This window comes from Aythya ferina, assembly GCF_964211825.1.
Source record: "Aythya ferina genome assembly, chromosome: 4".
NCBI classification, from domain to species: domain Eukaryota; kingdom Metazoa; phylum Chordata; class Aves; order Anseriformes; family Anatidae; genus Aythya; species Aythya ferina.
In genome coordinates, this window is record NC_140300.1 from 29,815,098 (window position 1) to 29,831,241 (window position 16,144).

Consider the following 16,144-nt stretch of genomic DNA (forward strand, 5'->3'; position numbering starts at 1 on the left):
AAATGAAATATAAAAATCAATAATATCTTGTTGAAAGACTGTTCCTAAACCAAGCCACTGAGAATTTCTGATTCAGCTCTAATTTGAAGCTGCCTACGCCAAAGCGTTATGATGTTATCTTACTACCTCACAAAACACTACAAGTCAGTCATGTCAGTAGTTTTTGTTATTTCCATTTCCTTGATTCTATTACAAAAGGTCATTCTATGTCATAAGAATAAAAATAACAGCTTGAGGATGGTTGCCAGTAGTGCCTTCTTTTGTAAGCATTTTAATAATGACCACAGTTGGAACCCAAGAGACACCACTGTTCCTGTAAACTGCCAATAGCTCAAAGGGCATTTTAACTAGGACCATGTGAAATTTCAGGCTATCTCCCGTCCCCTACACATCAGCTTCAGAGTATATTATGCCAGCACTTATAAAGAAAAGAGGCAAGTACTTTATGCTGCTACCTTTGCATTGAATGCATTTTGCATCTTAGTTGTTCTTTCTAAAGCTGAAAGAAAATTAGAATAAGCTCCAAGTCAGTTTTAACTCTTTTCTATTAATTCTCCCCACAGTTAGGATGAATGATTCCATATACAACCTCCACGTAGACTCAGCGTATAAAGTACTCACCTAGAGTGAATGTCAAATTGCCTGCAGTTCTGGGGAGGGCTGCTAGAGCTCTGAAGAGCTAGCACATTTTCAGTGTTAAGTGATTCAGACAACTGTCCACTCGCTGCATGGTGGCGGTGTTGGGTAGCTGACACCTGGAACAGTGTGAAGTTTGTAAATGCATACTCAGGACAAAGTCAGCTTTCTCATCAGGTGCTTTAAATGCTTAAGGTTAGTTTCCATTAAAGAACCACCCCACTTCTTCCCAGCGTTCAGTAGGCAGGAGCTGTGTTACTGCACATACATATGCCATTCATCTCATCAATATCACACACAAACTACTTTCATCTGTTAATCATTTGAACTACAATTCTCTCCAGAAGGAATCACTGAGAAAACGAGGAATTAAAATCTCCTTCAGTCAAGTATCGCATCTAAAGCACTTATCTATGCCATCATACATACTCAAGTCAATAACACCAGTAAAAAGCCGAACCACAATCCTGTGATAACGAGTGTGGAAAATAAAGGAGCTGTCACTATGGATACAATGGCAGAAGCAGATGAATACTGTTATTTCTGGACAACCCCAGTTCTAGATGAAAGCAGGAAAATTGTCTAGTGCAAATAAATATAACAAAACCACAGGACAAAGTTCTTGCTGTAAATCTTGTAGATATTGACCCATACAATAGGTTTCACATACAAGAACACAGCCTGGATCAAAACCGGATGAAAAATTAAAAAGAGAAGAAAGGCTTCAGAGCTGTTAGCACATCTGGCCACTTCTAGCAGAATCTAGGCATAAATTCGAAACAGCATATCAGAGTAAATACTTTTGTATATATTGTTGGCATAGGAGAACCTTCAGTAATATAGGTAGGTTCAAGCAGAAAGTTGAAATGCAAGTATTATTTTTACAGTGTGTACGTGTTGCATATACACACCTATCTAATCACTTTCTTGTTAACTCTTTTAATTGACAGAAGATACTAGTAAGCTTCTGTTTTCAATGAACATACGCGACTACATTGGAAATACATAATTTTTATTCAGAAAGCCTCACGCAGGCTCTAAAACTGCTAGAACTTTCTAGGTGTTGTTACTAAAGAGTTTGCAAAGACTACCGAAGTTCAACACTCTTAAATCTTGATGAGTTTTACTTTTAAATTTGCAGTGGAGATGAGTCTTTCTGAAAGTTCTTCTTGAATCATTATGACTGAAATATGGAATGAGTGTTCATATTTACTGCTTAGCAGTCTATTTGTAATAATAACGGGCCTTAAGCCAGAAGTACTGCCCCTACTACTGGTTGATTTATTGGATTTTTTTTCCTCTCTAATATAGGCAGGCTTATAATAGGACAAGAAAATGCTATTTTGCACTTGGAATTTTTCATCATTGTTGTTTTTGTGCCAACTTAGACATTGCACTGTGAATGTTATGTAGACCAGATGGTGAAGTCACAGTCCATCTCTAGCACTGTATTAGATGCATATTTTATCTAAATAGACAGTTTTATACACAAAATCACTGAACTCACTCTAGTACATATTCTACACTGCACACTGACCCCAGTGCACATGGAAGGCTAGCACAGGCAGGATTTTCAAAGAAGTTGAAAGAGGTTTGACCTCAGGCTCATTTAAGTGCCATACTCAGTTAGTGCTGAGGCCATCACGACAGAGACACCCAGCTTCCTTATGCCCTCCTGAAAATCCCAGCCATGAGCTTCCATTTCTTACACTGTGTAAGCAGATCATTCAAATTCATGGCACTTCATGGGAAAGTATACAAGTAGGCAAGTATTGCCACTTTAACTTGAATTTGCTGGGACACTTCCAAATCACTTCCATTTCCAGGAGGAATTAAAACAGGTGCTTTGTCTCTGCAAAGCAGCTTAAGCTAAAATCCTGATACCGCTTGCTGCTCTCACATGGGGTCATGGTCGTTAAATATTTAAGCCAAAACAACAAGAAGTTGAGATGAGAGAGCAGCAATGTTTAAGCAAATAAACTTCAGCCTCTCTGGACTGCACTTCTCCACTTTCTCTTCATGAGGATCCAACTGCTTTAAGAGATCATCAAAAACACAAGGGACACCTCCAAATACTGTTTAAAAACCATGAGAACTGAGCTTCTGACCTTACCTAGGGTCGTCTTACCATGTCAAGGCTGGGGTTATTTCCAGGGCAGCATGTGAGAGCTTTCACTGCAGCTGCTTGAATAGTACTTTGCCTGTGGATTAATGGATGGCTTAGACTTCTCATTCTTACTAGCCTTTACAATTCAGGAGAACACACAGAGGATTTCTTCTGAAACAGCTGAAGTAAAAAGACAAAAGTAAGCTAACCTCCTGACCTGTAAAATAACCTTGTAGGGAAATCTATTCAATATAGCTGCTCACTGTTTCTGGGAAAAGGAAGAGAAAGGCTTTGCAAGAGGAAACAATAACTTGTATACTGTTTAAGAGGGGAAACTACCACAGCAACCTGTTTCTAATGAATTTACATAGCATAGAGGCGAGAGTATATCCAACAAGGACCAAGCTGTGATAAAGAGTACTGCAAATAAGGATTTAACAGATTTAAAGCAAAGGACTTCAACTGTCCTTACTGGCATTTAAACCAAGGAAGCACTCCAGTGACATGCAGAAGCAGCTTTTTTGAAGACAAACTTCTTCCTTCATCAGTGGCCTTCTGTTTTTAAACCTCTATCTAATTAATATTTATTCACTTGAGTAGGTCCATAATAAATACTGCAAATAACATGCTTAAAGGAAAGTGAGAGCAGTTCAGGGTTCCTAAGGAACACAGAGCTCCCCACAAAATTTCGTTTTCTGAACCTCATATCTGTTCTGAGAGATATCATGAGATTAAAAAAAAAAAAAAAAAACACCAGAAAATTCTATTCACTGGCAATGCGATAGCAATGCAATTCAAAATGCAGGAACAGAAAATGGCAAGTAAAAATATGGCAACATAACAACTGAACACGTGAGACCAAATGCCCCATATTTTGCCTCTGTGTGTCCAATAGCCAAGGAACACTGAATTAATAGAGCAAATTTATATAGAGAATGCTTTCCCAGCTGTCAGGCTGAGGAAAGGCAGTGAAAAGAGAGTGATTCTGAAGCAGCATTTGCACTTAAGTATGACATCTCACAGGCCCACCTGCCTGAACATCCACACTCTGGTGGGAGTGTAACACTCAGGCAAAGGCAGTCAGTAGTTCATGTGCAAAGCACACACCAATATTTCAGCTCAATTTCTAAGCAATTTCTAGCAGAAGTTCTAATCCCATGTACCAAAGAAGAGGGATGAAAAGTATCTGAAAAAAAATAAACAAAAGGAGCTACAAAATCCAGTGTTCACCATCAAATCCAGATATAAAAACAGCATTGTGCTGACAGTCAAACAGTATGAATACATTCTGAAGCATCTTTTTTAAATCAGATGATTGCTGTATGCAGATTTACTTGAATTATTCCCCTCCCCCCCTTCTGGATTTTTAAAGCGCAGCACATTCCCTTCCATATGATAACAATATGGAAAAACAACTCCCTCTACCCCCTCCTCAAAAAAAAAAGTTATTTACTCCATTTTACTCCATTAATTCCTTTTGCACACATTCATCCAGTCTGGATTACTTACTTTTATTGGCCTCTGGTTACAGGAAATGCCCTACAGCATTGTCTGACTCAGCAACATCCAACATAATTTAAAAAAAAAAAAATAATAAAAAATGGCAAAACATCTGAAGAATAAAAAAAAAATCACGTTTACTTATGTCAAATATAACTTCTAATAGGACATCATTCTATCAAGATCAGCAATAATTAAGGGGCATCAATCTGTCCTTTTTCCATCTTTATTTCACAAACAGCACTCAGACAGCAGGAAGTGATTACAAAGTCTGGGAGACTTACTGTTCAGGGGAGATCAAAAGCTAACATGTACCTGTTACTAATACACGAAAAGCTTGCTGGATCCTTACCTCCATAAACATTTCTCCATAAAATCCCATTCAGATCTTAAGTATTTCACAAGTGAAATCTCAATTTTGCAATATCTAAACAGTGCAGCATTTTTACCTGATGCCAAAGACATTAGTGCATTAGGCTTACAACTCACTAGACTTTATCTGCATTTCTTCCTAGCAGTTTCATTTAAGTTCAAGCAGTTTTGTTTAAGTTCAAAGCGCTACTAAAATAACTAGAAAGAAGAGACCTCGCTTTTAAATGTAGCCCTAATCTCAAAAACTGTCTTGTAATGTTCTTATTTCTCCATTCTGCTGAGAGAACATGAGAGAAACAGGAGAGAAAAGAATGGATATAAATACAAGTAATTGCCCAAGCACTGGAACTAATCAAGCCTGATTTCCTGCAGGTTCACATCACATGCTTGCATGTACTGATTGCAGCTTTTCCTTTGACTGTAAATGTAAAAAGGCTCTATCTCAAGTCCGTTCTTGTGTGCAGTTATGTGTGAACTTGCACAGCAGCCTTTCTCTTATACTGTGTCACTTGTAGAAACTTCATTATTTCTGATACCTGTATTGATTTATTAGATTCAGCTGGGTTCAGACAAAGAATTCAGAAATTGTGCAGGAACATGAATAAGCACGAGCTCAAAAGAAGCCCAAACATTCTTCAGTGTTTAGTGGACTTTCTTAAGTAATAATGAAGAAAGCATGATTAAATCATATTGCTACATTTAAAACTGTTTCCTCAGATGATTCTTTACCTCAGTTTCCCATATTAAATTTAATATCTTAGGTTTTCCAGTGTACATTCTTCAGTTTCTCTTCAGCTCCACATTCAGCCGAGCAGATTTTGACTTCAGGACAAATCATAGGAGGAGGTCCAAAACTCAAGTGTTGTATTCAGCCTCATTCAGATAAGCCCATCACCTAAGGAAATTAAAGACAACTTTACAATAATATCAGTAATTGCTGCCATCCATCTGTTTCACTCACTGCCATCATCATTCACCTAGATTTCCCTTGTCATCTCCAGAGCAATAACATAATGCCCTTTATTGAATATATGAGTCATCAGACTTTAAGAACTTGGATCCTTATTAGCAAAGAACTTCATCTTAAAGTAAAAAAATAATAAAAATAAATAAATAAATAAAATCTCAATGGCAGAAAAAGGGCTTAGCCTATCACTATTCTATATAAAATACCATAGGAAAGCTCTCATCTAATGATTCTTCTAAAGCATCAACAGCTTGCAACATGCACAATGATCCTTTGTCTATTCTATTTATTTGCTATTTGCTCCCTGCTGCTTTGTTGGAAGAGACATTTGCTATCACTGTGAAACATGGGTTTCATTCTACACTCTACTAGTACTCACCACTCACCAATTCTACATTCAAAACAGAACAAGTGCTGCCATGGTGAATTGAAATGCTACCAAATGCTTGATGTCTCTCTCAAGTTTTCTGCATTTAGGGAATAGTTTTTGCTGTGTTTCTATTTGTTCAAACAGAAATGAAACTAACTCAAACACACGGTGAGGCTGGAGGAAGAAGCTTACAAGGCATATAGACTTCAGAACCATCCAACTTCACTAGCACAAAACATAACCAAAAAAAAAATCAGTGTTTCAGTGTTCCCCTAGTTGTTTTAGCTTGCTGTGGAAAATGCTTCTTAATTTTAGCAACACCAGGGGCTACTGTGCTCCCTTTCACTTACTACTTACACAAACCACAGAGTAGGATACACCAGGCAAGTATCTAAGCCCTTCAGTCTTGTTCTTGCAACATAATAGCATCAGAGCAAACTTAGCTAATTAGATTGTCCAGCTCCAACTGCTGGAGCATGTTCAATACTACCCAGCAAGTGCATTGCAAAGAGACAAGAGATAATGAAGGAAGGGAGCAAGGACAGAAAGGGTTACAGACAGCCGGGCACATGGTGAAGGAAGAGAAAGACAAATATTTCAGTAGTCTGTTTAGTAGGGGGTGCGATCAGATACCTACTTGCTCAGCCAGGCAAAGCAAGAAGAGTTAGCGCTTCTGAGTGAAAGGGAACTGCTACCTGATGCATCCTTTTCATTCTGCATCAGAACAGAGGTCTTAGCTGGAAATAAAGAGAGCAGCTGCTGTAAAATTTCCTTGATGTATATAAAATAGCAAACAACATGCCTTTCAGTCATCTCAGTGTCAGCAAGTCTCACAGGACATGGTGTTTCTAACTGTCCTAGATGAAATACAAGCATAGACTTTCAAATTTACTTAAATAAAAATCAAAATACTTTCTGAACTTCAGGTTTATGTGTTACAACTTGAATATTTAAAACCCGTGATTGCAAAGCCTAAAAATCAAGCACATAGAATTCTAAAAGATGATGGGACATCTCAGTACATTTTAGTCTCAATATGTTTTAGGTTATTTTTGAACCGTTTTGGCTCAAGCAACTGTGCATTTCACTGACTTCTCTTTTAAATTGAGTGGTACATTGTCCCCAGTCTTTTACAAATGGTAAAAAACTGCTTCTAAGTGTCCCAAGTACTCTCCCTCAACAGCTTTTTCTTCTTTCAGTAGTGATTTCTTCAATCCATTTTGTTTGCTTTTATTTCACGAAAGCCATGTCAAATTAATGGAGACCAATTCTGGAGGACCACATGGGAGCAGACAATGGAAGAAATTTGTATACCATCATTCTTAGACTCAAAGCCTTGAACCTAACGTCCTAAATCACATATTCTTCTCCTCCAGCTTAGATTACAAAAGTAAAAGGAATAACTATTATCACTTCGTTTTATATCATAAATACCATAGCTAGTTTTAACTCCCCTTGTAATTTGGCAAATGCTTGCAAAGTATTTGAGCTTACACACAGTCCTCCAAGGCAAAGGAAAACCATCAAGTGATATGCTGTCAAACAGTTATTTACCTCCAAAATCATAATTCCTATCTTCAGTTCAACTTTCTTATTATCAGCTGAATCTCTTTAATTGTTTCAGCTCCTAGAGCTCCCACTCATCTTGCTGTAGCACAGTTTGGAGAGACTTGTTCTGACAAATATTTGCTTTCCATATAAACATGCTGTAATTTACTCTCCTCTTGCTCTTATTTTGACAAGCCAAATTAATCCAATGTGTTAATTTGCTTGCTGTAAGGCCAGTTTTTCAAACATCAGCTAAGCCTCCTAACTGTTTGTTTGTTTGTTAAAAATTAAAAAAATAAAAAAAAAGCAAAACAAAACACTCTTTTACTTGAAGTTGGAACCATCTGGGCTCTTGTCAGCACTGGAAACTACAGAATGTGCAGCAGTGGCTTGGTGAAGGTTTACCTGAAATTTAAAGAACAGATTCTCTGATGGAACTGCAGGTCTACACAGATCAGCATTCAAGCAAGAACCTTTTCCTTTTCAAGAGTTTTTCAAGAGTTTTCACACCATCTCATATACACACACAAAACAACAACAACAACAAAACACCTTAAAACTCCCTCATACACCTCAGCTTTTCAGTCTGAGATGACTGTCAATAGGTCTGCTAACTCTACTTTACAAATGGACTCTTTTGCTTCGTAATTCTTATGGGCTATCTCCAAGCTTTTTTCTGAGCCTGCTTTCACAATCTCTTTTCACAATTCACAATTTTCACTTTTTCACAATCTCTTGTGAAAGCAAACAAAAAAATCCAAGATATTATACATGCAACGGTGGAGCCCGGCTCTTTCCTGCATGTAGAGACAACGGAAATAGAGTGCACAAAGCATGAACAACGTGAACATCTATAAAAGTATCTGTACTTCATGGAATAACTAACAAGTGTCATGGTCATTGTCTCCCTTTCTTGCCTTGCATTTCTCCTGATCTGTAAACCTCAGGGCATAACTAAAATAACACATTCATTGATTATGCCCTTTTGAATTGAGTTCATCCACTAGAATTAATATACAATGCAGACTTCCGCAAGACCATTATCTAGAGGTAAGAGTCCCATCACTTGGAGTCACCTCACCTCATCTCTCTTCCCCTTTATTCTTCCCTCTTCTATAACTACATGCATGTTCTGGAGAAACTGAGACATTAAATTATGCTTCTCCTGAAAGTTAATCCTGCTGCCTCCAAACACTTTATCTTTTCTTGAAAGTAAATATTTTTGGTTCCATATACAGATGGCCCTGATCCTGAAGTTTCCTGAGCACACACAGTTTTCTGACTGAAACCAGAAAGATGCCTCCTCTTTTCAATGCACAAGAATGAATGCAATGCAGCACTGTATCCAAGGTAGCTTCACGTTAACTCCGTTTTAGGTAGAAGTCCAGCTGTAGCAACATAAAGACTAGATAAATCAGTCTGAGATGAGGTTCAGACTCTGGTGCCGAGATTGCTCAGAGCATCACACTTATCCAGCTTAAAACTAGCTCAGGAATCTTTACAATACCTTGCAGTCAATTCTGTGACCACAGCTTATGCATTCCCTTCTAGACATACAAGGAATTTCTTATTACAGTGGTTTAGGGAAATAGACTACTAACCAGCCCCTTATGTCTTACAGATTGCTACAACATGCAAAAGTCGTGCAAAAAATGACTTTTGGTGGTGATTCACACGGGTTGGCATACTTCAAGCTTTATTTGAATCTCAGGATCTACTGAATCTGACACCTGAAAAGCAAATATAATAAAAACTGCAGGATTTTATCTATTTTGCTTTACAGCTGTGCAGAGCTACATATTTCATACGATTTACACAGCAAAACCACTCATCAGCCCAGGGCATTTAAAAGGTCTTCAAGTATTGGACCAAGTTTCTAAAAAAAGCTTTGCTAAGTTGAGACCATAAAGAAATCTGAATGCAGTATATATATGATTCGTGGTTTAATTGTGAATATTTTGTGTAGTTCTAGTTACTACCAACAAGTGGTGCAGGATAACATTTCATTTTACATAAACCAGATTCTGTAGAGATACGAAGAGTCAAATGTTCAAAGAATTTCTCTTACAAACAGATGAACTTGAAATTGTGCACACAGACTCCTCAGCCACCTTTGTATATCAAACTGAATCAGTAAATGTCTGATATACAAATACAACTTCTGCTAGTGTAAAAAGAATAATAAAATAAAAGGTCCAGATGCAAATTTGGCCTATGGCCAAGCAAATGATGCTATATGTTCAGCTGACCAGTGAAAATGGAAGAAGCAAACATTTTCATAGTTAACTAATATGCTGGCTTTGATAAGCTTGCCCAAAGACTAGTCTTGAGAACTGGCTGAAAAACAGATCATGAAATTTTGGGTTCCAAACATATGATGAGTACAAAATCAGCAGACAAATTTGTACACAACTGCTCACCTGAACACCGGACCATTATGACAAATGTCCCTTGCATCTGTTGAATCCTAGTGGTAAATTTCCACAGGATTTTGAATTTTACCTTGCTAGCAGAAACAATAGCAAAGTGTCCTTCCCCAAATTCTTTCCTGCTCCTATATAAATGTAATATTCCCATAGATGGCAACTTTGCATTTTTGTACAACTGAGAAAGCAGTAACCTGCAGTTTAATGGGTCAGGAAATGAGGGCAAGAAAATCCTCATACACTTCTCAAGGAATAAGTTTCTTCTCTCTCAAATGACAGAACTATCTCAGTAGGTTTGTAAAACATTGGTGGTATCTGCCTTGGGCTGGGAGAGAGCACCGGTACATCAGATTATAAGAAAGAAAGTCAGCTTTGTAAAAAATCATGAGCAGTAGACCAATTACCCTAATTTCAACCACATCTAAGATAAATAGGAACAAGATTCCACAACCTCTCTGGGCAACCTGTGCCTGTGCACTGTCATCCACACCGTTTATAAAAAATAAAAAGTGTTTCCTGATGTTCAGATAGACCCTCTTGTATTTCAGTTTGTGCCCATTGCCTCTTTTCTTATCACTGGTCACCACAGAAAAGAGCCTGGTTCCATCTTCTTCACACCATCCTTTCAGGTATTTATATACATTGGTAAGATCCCCCCAGCCTTCTCTTTATGCTAAGCAGTCTCTTATTTACCAACTCTGCATCTTCACATTTTGGTCGTTTTACCAAGGACGCAGTGACACAAGATGAGACACCACCTGGAACTTACCCTGTAAAAACAACAGAAATGCAGCTTTTGAATACTCTGGCTTGGGCAGCATTACAGTTTACCTCCAAAAGGAGCTGGTGTCTTTTCTTAATGATTTGGTTCATATGTACCACACGGCTTCTCCAGTCAGAAGCTCTGGCAAGGCACATGGGGATGATGTAAAAGCTACCTTCCTTGGTCTACTTTGCTAGGAGTGAGCTGTCTCCCTTTGATAAGGGGCAGAGTGGAAAGCAGTAAACAGGAACCTCTTAAACTCACCTCAGCAGGAGCTGGTAGAGGTCAAGAATCACAGTCCTGCTACTACTAAAGCCCTTCAATTACTGTCCAATGTGTGGACATATATAGCGTATGTGTGAAGTGATTTAGTGGTTGCTCTGTTTTGCCTACTGAGTCACTGTTCTATATTTAACACCTTACTGTATAAAACACTTTGGGATACCTCAAGTATGACAGGCTCCATGCAAAATTAAATTCTACCTTAAATCTTCCTGGAAAAGCACCCCGCTCCCCAGTTCTTAGAGTACTAATTTTCTTCTCGTTGCTCAAATCCTCCTGTAGGCAAATATATTTTAATGGTTCAGAAGAGAGACCTGTCGTTCCTTCCTTTGCACCAAGGATTTGACTGTACTGCTTACTTTGACATGTTTGGTCTCCACCTGCATTTCACATAGTTACACTGTTCAGCTGCAGCAAATTACTCGGCTGCCAGTCAAAACCCCAAAGAAATGAAGTTATGGTTTGGCATCAAGATAAGTGGTGAACATAAAAAAACTGTGACAGTGTGCAGAAACACTATCCCTTCAACCAGCTACAGTAAAAAAGAAACCAGCATTGAAAATATCCTGAAATATTCTGGACTGACAATCACATTTGTCTAATAAAATATTTGTCTTTTTGCCCAAAATAGCCTCTAAAATAACTGAGGAATAAGAGCTGCCTTTATACCTCGTTGCTGGAAACCAAATTGAGCCCACTTGGTGGGGCCAGTCCAAAGACTGTAGCAGGCAACAGGAGGCTGTTAACAGCCCTGGACTTCGACTTACTTTCTTGATTGCTTTTAAGTGCTGACAGTGCAGTGATGTTTTATTCTCATTTTTATTTGTGCTGTAATATCATTCACAGTTCTCCTCTTGTCCCAGCCCAGCATATTTGCATTTTTTTCATCTAAGCTTCCACTGATGTTATCCATCTGCACTTGTTTGTATCCAGCTGGCCCTTGATAACTGCAACTGCCCACCCTGGATGAGTCAGCAACTCATCAGTTACATACTGCTCTTTTTCAGATTACTTTTCCAAGTATCCATGTGGTTATTTAGGTTAACACCACTATACCTAAACCAGAGCATTCAAATTTTGTATACCATTATACAGGAGGACAGAAGCTCAGGTAGTATAAACTAGCATAGTTCCTTAGAAAACAATGGGTTTCTACCAGGCAGTGTCTGACCTCTTCAAGGAGTTAAGAACCTTTAAGGGGTATTAAAGGTCTTTAGAATCCTAGAAAACAGTTTAAAAAAAAAAAAAAAAAGTTATTGCAGCTAGAAGAAACAACAGGAAAAGAGGCACTGAGTGAAAAGAAGTACAGGAGGAAAGAACACTTCTCCACTTCTCCGTAGGCCTTCAAAAAAGCTAACTTCTGGAAAACCTTCTGCTGATTGGTACAGCTGATTGGTACAAAGAAGACCTGGCCCTCTTGGCTTTCATCTCTTATTTAAAAGAATCTCTTTAAGGTGAGAAGGTTTCCTGCCAGTTACCATACAACCCAAAGTATATTTTTGTGAAATTATTATAGCAGAGTCCAAACCCTTCCTCTTCTTGGAGATTCACATTTTGCCTACCATCTGCCATTAGTAGAAGAAAGGTCTTTGTTTGTTTGTTTGTTTAATGAAAACATAGACTTCATACAGTCCTCTAAAGAATACTTCGTCTAGGAATATATCTTACAAGGACAATATTAGTATCTAGGAAAATATTTTCCAGTATCTCCCAGTGACTGGAAAACTTCAAAACATATGTACTAAAACCCCAGAGCTCCAGCATTTGTCTAAGTAATGATTTTTGCCTTCAACATTTTGTGAAGGGAAAACTTACTTCTGTTCATTATTTTAAATTGGAGAGGTCTCTGTCTCACATTAAGGGTGGCTGTTATTGCATTCCTATTAATCTCTTTCCATACGCTACTGCCAACATTAATTCTTCATTCCTTCTCCTGGCCCTCTTTTTCACTATTTAACATTCATGCAGGCTCTTGTGTGGGCATTAAACTTGGACACAAAACACAGACGCACAAAATGATTCTCTAGATTGATTTTCTTTTTTCTAATCTGAGCTATTAGGGCAGACTCACGTCATGCAGAAACCTCAAGCTAGCTAGAAGAGGTCACTCAACCACCTTAAACTCCTATGTAACTCCGGCACAAGTACCACACGCTATAGATCTGTCACTATAGGCTAGATTTGAAAGTTCTTCATCTTCACAATGGCCACCGGCTGTTAAGGGAAATCAACATATGGACAACTAAGACCTCTTGGAAATCTATTACATGTAAGCTAAATGACTGAAAAGTCCTTTTTTTCTCCCTAATTTACTACAGAAGCAGGATCTATTTTATTACTGTCTGTACATACGTGCTTCCTTAATACATCTTGATCTCCTCACACAATTTTAACCAAAATTTGGCAGATGAATAGAGATCTGCAAGATAACTAGGTTCTTGCAAATTTTGTAACATAGGCAGTAAGGTAAAGGAGAAAGACCAACTGTCCTGAAAGAAAAGCTGCAACATCACCTCACAGGGAAAGGAGTCCTAAAAACCTCCCAACCACTGGCAAAGCTTCAGTTCAAGCATCTTCTTAGCCTCCAAAATCAGTCACCAGTGAGACAAAAAATTTGTTAGAACACCAGGCTTGTGATGCTTGCAGAACTACTTAATTAATGATAAATTCACAGACAGAACAACTGGTGAGCCAGTTTTCCTGTGGTTGTGACTCATATGTTTATCCTCAAGCATTTGGCTGCATGTCCCTGATACAGAGTATGCTTCAAGGTAAACACTATGCTGAAATCTTACTGTATCCCTATTTATATATATATATTCTTACATATACATAAGTCTCCCTTTTTTGTTTCTACTTACAGGCTTAGTTATAACCTCTTCACAGAGAAAAACAACAGCCTACTTTAAGAAAAAAAAATCACTAAACTAAAAGTGGTGTGGTTGTTTAATGCAGATCCAGATGCAGATTTTAGAAACCCTCTAATTGGATTCTGGGGCACACCGCTGATTTTAAATATACTTTAGTTACTTCTTTTTATTTACTGTATCATATCCTTTAGTTACTGTATGCACTGATTGTACAGTGTAGTTTATAATGGGAGTTTATAAAACTTACTACATTGGTTTTCAAAATCACATTGAATCATCCTTCCTGAAAGAATTAGAATCATCAGTCTGCTTTTTCTTTAGAATTATAATGAAGATACTTGAATTACTGTTTGCATTTTAAAAACCCCAAAAGATAGCATTTGGATTTTAGTCACTAGAGGGAAGGATTTAATTTCAGTGAATGTCTGTAATCTTAAAAAATGAAGATACAGGAGACCACATCAAGAGAATGGAATGCAAAAGTAACTCAACATATAATAGATTGTGCTGGGCTTTCCTGATCATCATGACTGAAGAATATAATTTTAGTGCTTTCAATAACCATATTTCTCAAGTGTTGTTAAAAGGAGCATTCAACTCTTCCCTACAATGTAGATACTGCATGAGGAAAAAGTATTATATTCCAGGCTAAATCCAGTGTAAAGCTGGAACCATCTCCCATAGTCGTATTTGAAAAGCTCAGGAATGAATTGAAAAAGAGGAGTGTCTGCTGCCTAGTGAGGTATCTGTCTGCTTTTCTCCTGAACAGCTGTGTTTCGTCTATGTAGCTGAATAATAGATAACAGAAGTCACTGTCCACTTAATTTAGCTCATCACTGCTGAATAGGAATGACTCTATACAAGTCTACTTCTCATACACTACAAGCGACTCCCCAGAACTCTGCCTACAAATCTGTGTTCCTTAACTTTTCTCCTGAATTTACCACCCAACAAAAAGAAAGGACAAGGATCTCCCCTTTACTGTCATTTTCACAAAACCTGCATGTTAGGTTCTGTTGATAAAAGACAGGCACAATTATTTTCTTACAACGTCCACATCGTTTCAGCATCTTTCTGCATCCTAATAGTACATGCGGCAAGGCCAAATCTTGTTTATGACAAAGACAACAGCTATAAACAACTCAAGTACTGCAGTCAAATGCTCAAAGGACATAAACTTACACTTCATCACTCATCTTCAGCCACTCTGTTTGTCCTGAAGCTTTCTTCCTTGGAAGATGAGACACTATTTTTAGCAGACTAAGTGAAAATACAGCTTAACTTCTTTAAACAACAACACAAACATAAAAAAGGCCCAGTGGAGGCCTTCTACTTGAACGATGCTACAAAGATTTCTTTCTCTATTTTCCACTCTACTCTAAAGCCTTGATATAAATTGTTTCTTCTTTAGATAGCAACATTAAGCCACATTAAATTTTGTCAAATCTAATGTATCTAATGTTGTTTCTTTTCCATGGGAGAAATCTATGTGTTTAAGAAACAATTTTTTTTTAAATTGCATCAACACACACACAAAACAAACAAACAAAAAAATAACAAAATCACAACAACAAGGGATTCTCCCTCACATGCACTAACTGGATGAACTTCCAGTCTCTCAACCACCTCTATGGATTTCAAGGCAACTGTCTGAATTTGGCTGAGAACAGAATTTAGGATCCAAGACTGAGGTTTCCTCAGCTATTTACTAAAATACACTTCTCTGAGCCATGACGTGTTTCCCATTTTTCCCCCATGCATACAAATAAATGATACCTACTTTGAGATACTGAAGAAGAAAAGAAAAATCTCCTTCGGTCATTGAATTAGGGACCTACATGAGGTACAAGTTAGGTTTTCCCATTAGGGCTTTTATTCACTCCCAGGCATATGCCATCTCAGCAGGCCACCACAGACTAGACAGAAACATGAACTCCCTACTATCATACTGTTGATGTTGGCTGTCAGGCTACCATGAAACCAGCTCCACAGGAAAGTCTAATATTTGAACTTTTCACTCTTATTTCATTTTATTAGACAGCAGCGAAGGTTAGCTTTGTAAAAAAAAAAAAAAGGCTGAGCTAAAAACTTGAAATGCTGGCATTTGGAATGTAGCATTTTTACCCTGCTCCTTATTAGAAATGGCCTTTCCAAACAGACCTGTTTTTTGTTTTTTTTTAATGATTATTTCTGATGGACAATTCTAAACTTGCTGAACACACAGGTAGAGGTCTCTGTTTTCTAGAGTGAAGCTGTAAGCATAAAAAGACTCCACACAGGACAAATCTCAGCATATTTTTCTG

At 37.8% G+C, this 16,144-nt stretch overlaps 1 protein-coding gene across 3 annotated transcripts in view; it reads right to left on the reverse strand.

Annotated features, from left to right (window-relative positions):
* Window positions 1-16,144, reverse strand: part of ADAMTS3 (ADAM metallopeptidase with thrombospondin type 1 motif 3) — a 163,755-nt gene that overhangs the window by 131,375 nt on the left and 16,236 nt on the right. The window contains exons 1-5 of one of the 3 annotated variants that reach the window (XM_084518021.1): window positions 11,173-11,189; window positions 6,590-6,689; window positions 4,596-5,510; window positions 2,765-2,837; window positions 622-755 (exon numbers count right to left, since the gene is read on the reverse strand). In XM_084518021.1, the coding sequence (XP_084374147.1) occupies window positions 622-755; window positions 2,765-2,837; window positions 4,596-4,708 (320 nt within the window). In that variant the 5' untranslated portion in view covers window positions 4,709-5,510; window positions 6,590-6,689; window positions 11,173-11,189. Of the gene's footprint in view, window positions 1-621; window positions 756-2,764; window positions 2,838-4,595; window positions 5,511-6,589; window positions 6,690-10,695; window positions 10,815-11,172; window positions 11,190-16,144 lie in introns of those variants that run through there. The other 2 variants (XM_084518020.1, XM_084518019.1) reach the window with 2 other exon arrangements.